The 6,733-nt window shown below is 31.1% G+C and overlaps 1 protein-coding gene across 1 annotated transcript; it reads right to left on the bottom strand.

Moving 5' to 3' along the window:
- Positions 1-1,820: 1,820 nt before the first annotated feature.
- cyb561d2 (cytochrome b561 family, member D2) lies at positions 1,821-5,777 on the bottom strand. Its single transcript, XM_016507363.1, has 3 exons — positions 5,504-5,777; positions 2,664-2,701; positions 1,821-2,574 (listed from the first exon to the last, which is right to left on the bottom strand). The coding sequence occupies exons 1-3, from the start codon at positions 5,628-5,630 to the stop codon at positions 2,071-2,073; spliced, it is 669 nt and encodes a 222-aa protein (XP_016362849.1). The 5' UTR covers positions 5,631-5,777; the 3' UTR covers positions 1,821-2,070.
- Between the last annotated feature and the right edge of the window lie 956 nt (positions 5,778-6,733).

Genomic DNA, 6,733 nt, shown 5'->3' with positions numbered 1-6,733 from the left:
ATTATTTGTCTGCTGGATTACTACTGTAACATTACAATAGATAATGTCCTTTATACAGTATTTTGAGTGATGACTGGTGAGCAATGCGCTGCTGCTGCTTAACTAAGTAAACAAAGACAAAACTACAATAGCATATTTACAGATGAAACTGACCTGCACTTGAAACCCTGAACAGTAACGTTAGGCCTAGTGTTGCTTCTCTGCTCCACCTGTGCGCTTCCACAGTCCACTCCATTCTCTCTCTCGCATTGATTACTCTGATCCAAACCGTTTGGCGGAAGCATTGCCAGCCACGACTAACCGATTCATTATTTATTAGAGATTGAATTATCGAATGGCGAATTCGGAAATAATCGCTTTAGTACATTCGGCAGGCAAATCGGCTAGAGTTTTTCACCGAGAGTTGTCCGGGTTCTCCCGGTGGCCAGTCCGCGCCTGATTTCCACAGACACGCAGAACGTGCAGGATTCATATATTGTCTTTTCGCGGCTTAATATTCACAGACACTAGTCCATATCGCGTTTTGATTCAAGTGCACTGACCTACTTTTGATTTATTCGTCCAAAATGTGGCATATTCCGTCCGCGTTAGGCTATAGGAATTCCGTTTTCATGACTGGATTCTACACAGTCTGTGTTTTCCTCGTCGCGGAAATTATAGGGCCGTATGTCTCAGAGTAATTAGTGCAATTTGGGAAAGAAATCAATTAAATCTGTATGTGGATGTGTGTAAATATTCAAATGTAATCCCCTTTGTAATAGTTAACATTTTCATAAGTAACTGTAATTTAATTACAGTTTTTCTTAGTAACTGTAAGTGATTACAGTTACATTTATTTTGTAATTAAATTATGTAACGCCATTACATGTAACTAGTTACACCCCAACACTGTATATATATATATATATATATATATAGTATATTTTATGCATGATGTGCAACAGTTTAATAGAAGAGAAAAGGGCTGACTTACATTGTAAAAGTGTAAATAGTGTAAAATGTTCAGACTTGGTAATGAAAAAAAAATCTACATAATATATAATCATTTATTCATATAAAGTAGGCATTAAAAACATGATCTGCAAGTTCAAATGTTGTACATTTTAACAAAAAAAAAAAGTTAAGAAATACTTGTTGCTTACAGCTTGAATATATTACTATTATTTTAATAATTTATGTATAATATTAATATCATATTTGTAGATTTTCAAGTAATGAAAATAGCTTTCATATATGATCTGTAATTGAACAGAAAAATATTTTGTGCAAAATTCTATCAAAAACTATAATCTCTGCCGTTAAGAAATATTTGTTGCTTATAACGTTAATATATTATAATTATATCTCACTTTATGTTTGAATAATAATATAAATGTAAATTCAAGTAAAAAAAAAAAAAGTTTTCATACACGATCTAGAATTTTTTAACTGAACAGAAAAATATTTTGTGGAACATTAAGAAACCTTTGTTACTTAAGATATTACTATAATAATAATATAAACATTTTCAATTAAAGTAAAAAGGCATAAATGTTTTCTTGCATGATCTGCAATTGTTTAATTGAACAGAAAAGGGCAGACTGGCACTGATAAATGCAAAAAAAAAAAAAAAGCATAAACATCAAAACAATAACAATTTAATAAGAATGGAACATTAAGAAACCTTTGTTACTTAAGATATTACTATAATAATAATATAAACATTTTCAATTAAAGTAAAAAGGCATAAATGTTTTCTTGCATGATCTGCAATTGTTTAATTGAACAGAAAAGGGCAGACTGGCACTGATAAATGCAAAAAAAAAAAAAAAGCATAAACATCAAAACAATAACAATTTAATAAGAAAAATGAGTTGCCTTCAGTCATTTCCAAAGATATTTGCACTAAACGCATGCTATCAACACCACTGAAATGCATTAAAGAATATAAACCTGTTATAAAAATACTTTTTTTTTTTTTTAAAGAACATTTACATAATTAACAATAAAATTAGCTCAGTAACTTGCAATTCTGGTCCACTTAGAGTTCACAATGTCTGTATAATTTCAGATGAACCTTGAATGTCTGTTTCAGTACTGCATTGGTTTGCGGGCCATGTAAGCATTCGTTACCTGACTCATAATGACCAAAGCGCACAGAACGGGACAGAGGACAACCAGGTACCAGACGTACCCGCTCACGCTGCTGCTGAACCACGCCGAACACAGTCCGAGGAACAAGCTCAAACTGCCCAGCAGGTATGTGAGTAAACCGGAGGTGGCGTGGTAGCGCTTCAGTTTAGCCAGCGACCAGCCTTTGGCGAGTTTGGGATAGAGGAGCGGAAGTCCTCCGAGCGACTGCAGCCCGACAACAGCGACCGTTAAAACTCCTATCAACCCGTGCCATGTGCTGAAGTGAGGCTTGTCGTTGAGGTTTTTGTTGTAAAAGATGGCGCCCAGACCTGCAGCCGCGCAGCAAACACACAAACCCTGCAGGATCCAGTGCAGGCGGCCTTTAGTTTTGTGCTTCAGCTTCTTGATGGGAGAGGAATAGGGGTTGAACAGCAGAACGGCTTCAGTCATGAAGAAGGAGAACTGGAGGATGGGGGGAAAACACAGAAAATCAAACTTGATCTATGTGCAAAACATAAAAAGGCCTATGGGCAGTTTAGTGTCAAACTCACAGCGAGAGTCATCAGAAACGGATGCCATGAGAACAGACCTGTGAACAAACACACAGTATGATTTATACACTATTACAGTATTTATTCATATTTTGAATGAGCTTTTATTGTTCTATTCTCATTTTACTTTTAAAGTTTTAGTAATTTTTTTACGTTCTTTTGTCATTTTTATTTTTATTATTTATTATATTTGTATTTAGCTTTTGATCTATTTTTATTTCAGGTTTAGTTACAGTAATTTTAGTACTATAAACATATTTCAGTTCGTTTCCAAGGTAACATTTCTAAGTGTTTTTATTTAATGTTTTGATTTTTTTCAGCTTTGTTTCAATTACTGAAAATGATTTTTAATAGTTTTATTCAAAATAACAACACTGACATAGAGACATACCATGAGCCTCACACCCAGAAATAAGGCATTTAATTATTTATTTATCCATTCATTCATTCGACATCATTATATTGTTTGGAGATCATTATTTTAATTGTATATACTTAAAGTTAATTGTTATAAGAATAGTAATTTGTGTATTATCACCAAAACGATATTACAAACATTTGATAATATTAATATTGTAAAATTGCATATTATTCATTTTGTTATTATTACTATTAGTGTATTATGATAATATTATAATTAGTGCTGTCAAACGATTAATCGCGATTAATCACATCTAAAATACAAATTTTGTTTACATAATATATGTGTGTGTATTGTGTATATTTATTATGTATATATAAATAAACACACATACGCATGTATAAATTTAAGAAAAATATGTTATATTTCTATATTAAATATTTTATATATAATATAAATTATATAAATATATACATGCAAATATTTACAAAATATATTCTGTATGTGTGTGTATTTATATATACGTAATAAATATACACAGTACACACACATATATTACAAATAAAAGCTTTTATTTTGGATGCGATTAATCGCGATTAATCGTTCGATAGCACTAATTATAATATATATTTTTATACAAAATAAATATACATAGTGAAGTATACATATATAAACATACAAATAAATGAAAATATAAATATTGTATTATAGGCCTAGTTCATAATATAGTTTGATATAGTTCATAACATTTTTTATTTAAATAAGATGTTATTTTATTATCGGTAGCGTATTATGATGTCAGCATTATTATACTACTTTTATTATTACACAAAATAATATACACAATAAACAGAGAGAATTGATTGTATCAATATTTTCATTACATTACATAATACATTTATATAATTTTTGTAATGTATTATTATATGCTAGTGTTTATACTATATGTATCCTTTTAGATTTATATGATGGCATTAGTCTTTTGTGCATACAAACGTTAAATTTTGTCATTTATATGTATACAATTGATAGGATATTAAGTTATATTATTAATATTTTATACTTTTATTTAATTAATATATTTTTTGTATAATATTATAAGAACATGTCATAAATATATTACGAAGATTACAAATATGTTGGTCATCTACTAACATTATACAACAGCAATCCGTGACTCGAGCAGTGTTGGGGAAAGTTACTTTTGTTGTAATATAATTTTTATTACATTTTCTTGAAACACAAGACTGACACATGTACATACCGTGTCTGTAACAATACTTACTATGTACAGAAAAGAAAAGAAAACAAACAAACAAACACTAGGGGCTCATATTACATAAAAAGTGTAAAGCACAAAACCAACAAAGGGTTAATACAGTATGTACTTTGGAAGTTAGATTTAATAATCCATTGCAAACAATAACAACCGCAGTTGTAAGGGGTTAATATAATGCACATTAAAATATATTAAATACCCAATCAAGAATTTTGATCCTCTATTATATTGTTAATATCCCTACATTCAATAAATAATAAAAATGGACTCCAGATTTTCTTAAATTTAGCTTGTTTACCCTTAAGCATATAGGTTATCTTTTCCATTGCAATGCATGAAGATATTTCTCAACCAATGAGTTATGGTAGGCCTGGGAAAGTTACTTTTAAAAGTAATGCATTACAATATTGCGTTACTCCATAAAAAAGTAACTAATTACGGTACTTAGTTACTTTTTATGGAAAGTAATGCGTTACGTTACTTTTGCGTTACTTTTTAAATCTGGACAGGGCTTGCTTGTTTGTTTTTAAAATAAAAAAGTTATAATTTTGGCAAATATAAAAGCCCTTTCACACCAAAAGTGAAATGAATAAGCCTCAGGCTGAAGGGAAAGTAAATTTACGTGACTACGTCCATACAGTAGAATGCAGAAGAAGAAATTTCAACACACTTCAGCAATAAACAAAGACGCACAAATGTTTGTCTAGAGTAATTTTTGCTTGTTAGTACGGTTGAACTGGATCATCGAAGGTCAGAAGCAAAGACATTGGTTAATAGAATGGGATTAAATACATAAAGGATATTTGTGTTGTTTAACATTTAATTATTGCAGGTTTGCGTCATATTCTGAGTTGCATTATTTTTATTCATTTTGAGGAATATTGAATCTGTTTTTTTTTGTTGTTGTTGTTGTTAGTGAGATGAATTAATGCATTTATTTTAGAACTACAGTAACATCTGATTTCTCTCAACATGGGGACAGGCGAGCTGTCAGTCAATAAATTGGAGGAAAAAAGTAACTTGCGTTACTTATTTGAAAAAGTAACTCCGATATTCTCTTGTAAATTAAGAAGTAATGCGTTACTTTACTAGTTACTTGGAAAAAGTAATCTGATTACGTAACTCGCGTTACTTGTAATGCGTTACCCCCAACACTGCTCGTGAGTATGAGTGATGTGTGCTGCTCTTCGCTGTACTCACTGGATCCAGGTCTGCTCAGTACAGTGATGAAGCCGCTGAAGAGCGCGCACAGCACATGAGTGAAGACGCCGCACACCGTCCTGCTGTAGCGGTACAGTTTAGGCTCCGACTCGTGACGGACGCTCATGCTCTATTTCTACTGGCGCTCTCTCAAATGTACACAATACAGCTCATTTACACACATATACAATCAAACCGCAGCGCAGACCTCTTTGAACTACTCTCAATCGCAACTAGGAACTCTTTTGATTCTTTGAAGGTTTCCGGTTACAAACCCGCCTGTCAAAATAAAAGTCTCTTCTCGTATTCAGGCTTTGTGACGAAATATAAATATAAATATAAATAATATAAAATATACTAATTGCTAATTTTCACTACTATAAATTTAAATCAATATAAAAACAATTAAAATGATATAATAATTTAATCTTGTTTGCTCCAAAGTCTGTTTTCTCTTCCTGATGGAAGTAATGACTTTTATCTTGGTGATGATTGTAAATAATTTCTTCCAGATTGGATCTGTTCTAGAAATTCCTTTGCTCATGCTGACGTGGGATTTGATGTTTACATGCATGAGTTTCCATCGTTTGACCTGCAGGGATCACACTGGGGTTTTTTTTTTCTTTTTTTTCAGATTCTGCAAATAGTTAAATCCTTCACAGTTCACTGTTATTTGTGTCAGTGCAGATTTTACCAGAAGTGAGACCCATTTTTTCCTCATTATTAAAATGTAATAAAACAGTGCAATTGTATTTTGAGAAAATAAGTTTATTTATTTAGGCCTATTTAGTGATTGATTGATTGATTGATTGTAACTCTAACTCTAGCACTCGCTATTCTAATTCTATTCTTTATTAAAAAAATAAAAAAAATAACACTTGCTTCTCTAATCTTTTTGCATTCTATCTATTTGTTTTCTTTTTATTTATTATACAATTATAATTCTGACTTTCTGACTTCTGATTAACAAAAGCAAAAAAGGCCTCTAACACTAGCTTGCTCTGTTCTTTTTCTATTCTATCTGTTTTCTTTTTATTTATTATATGATTTAAAAAAAACCTTGCTATGTGTACTGCGTTAAGCTAACTGAGACTTGTTATAGCACTTGCATATCATTGCTCTTTTGTTGATTTTGATTGCTTTTATTGTCCTCATTTGTAAGTCGCTTTGGATAAAAGCATCTGCTAAATGACTAAATGTAAATGATTGATTGATTATATATTTTTTTCT

This window comes from Sinocyclocheilus anshuiensis, unplaced genomic scaffold (assembly GCF_001515605.1).
Source record: "Sinocyclocheilus anshuiensis isolate Anshui unplaced genomic scaffold, SAMN03320099.WGS_v1.1 scaffold1546, whole genome shotgun sequence".
NCBI classification, from domain to species: Eukaryota; Metazoa; Chordata; class Actinopteri; order Cypriniformes; family Cyprinidae; genus Sinocyclocheilus; species Sinocyclocheilus anshuiensis.
This window is presented reverse-complemented; position numbering and strand designations above follow the sequence as displayed.

Bases quoted from the DNA above. Each gene is read 5' to 3' on its own strand.
- cyb561d2 (XM_016507363.1), bottom strand. From the start codon at position 5,630: ATGAGCGTCCGTCACGAGTCGGAGCCTAAACTGTACCGCTACAGCAGG. The intron at 2,702-5,503 runs GTGAGTACAGCG...GTTTGTTCACAG, and splicing joins ACTGAGCAGACCTGGATCCA to GTCTGTTCTCATGGCATCCG. The intron at 2,575-2,663 runs GTGAGTTTGACA...CCCATCCTCCAG, and splicing joins CGTTTCTGATGACTCTCGCT to TTCTCCTTCTTCATGACTGA.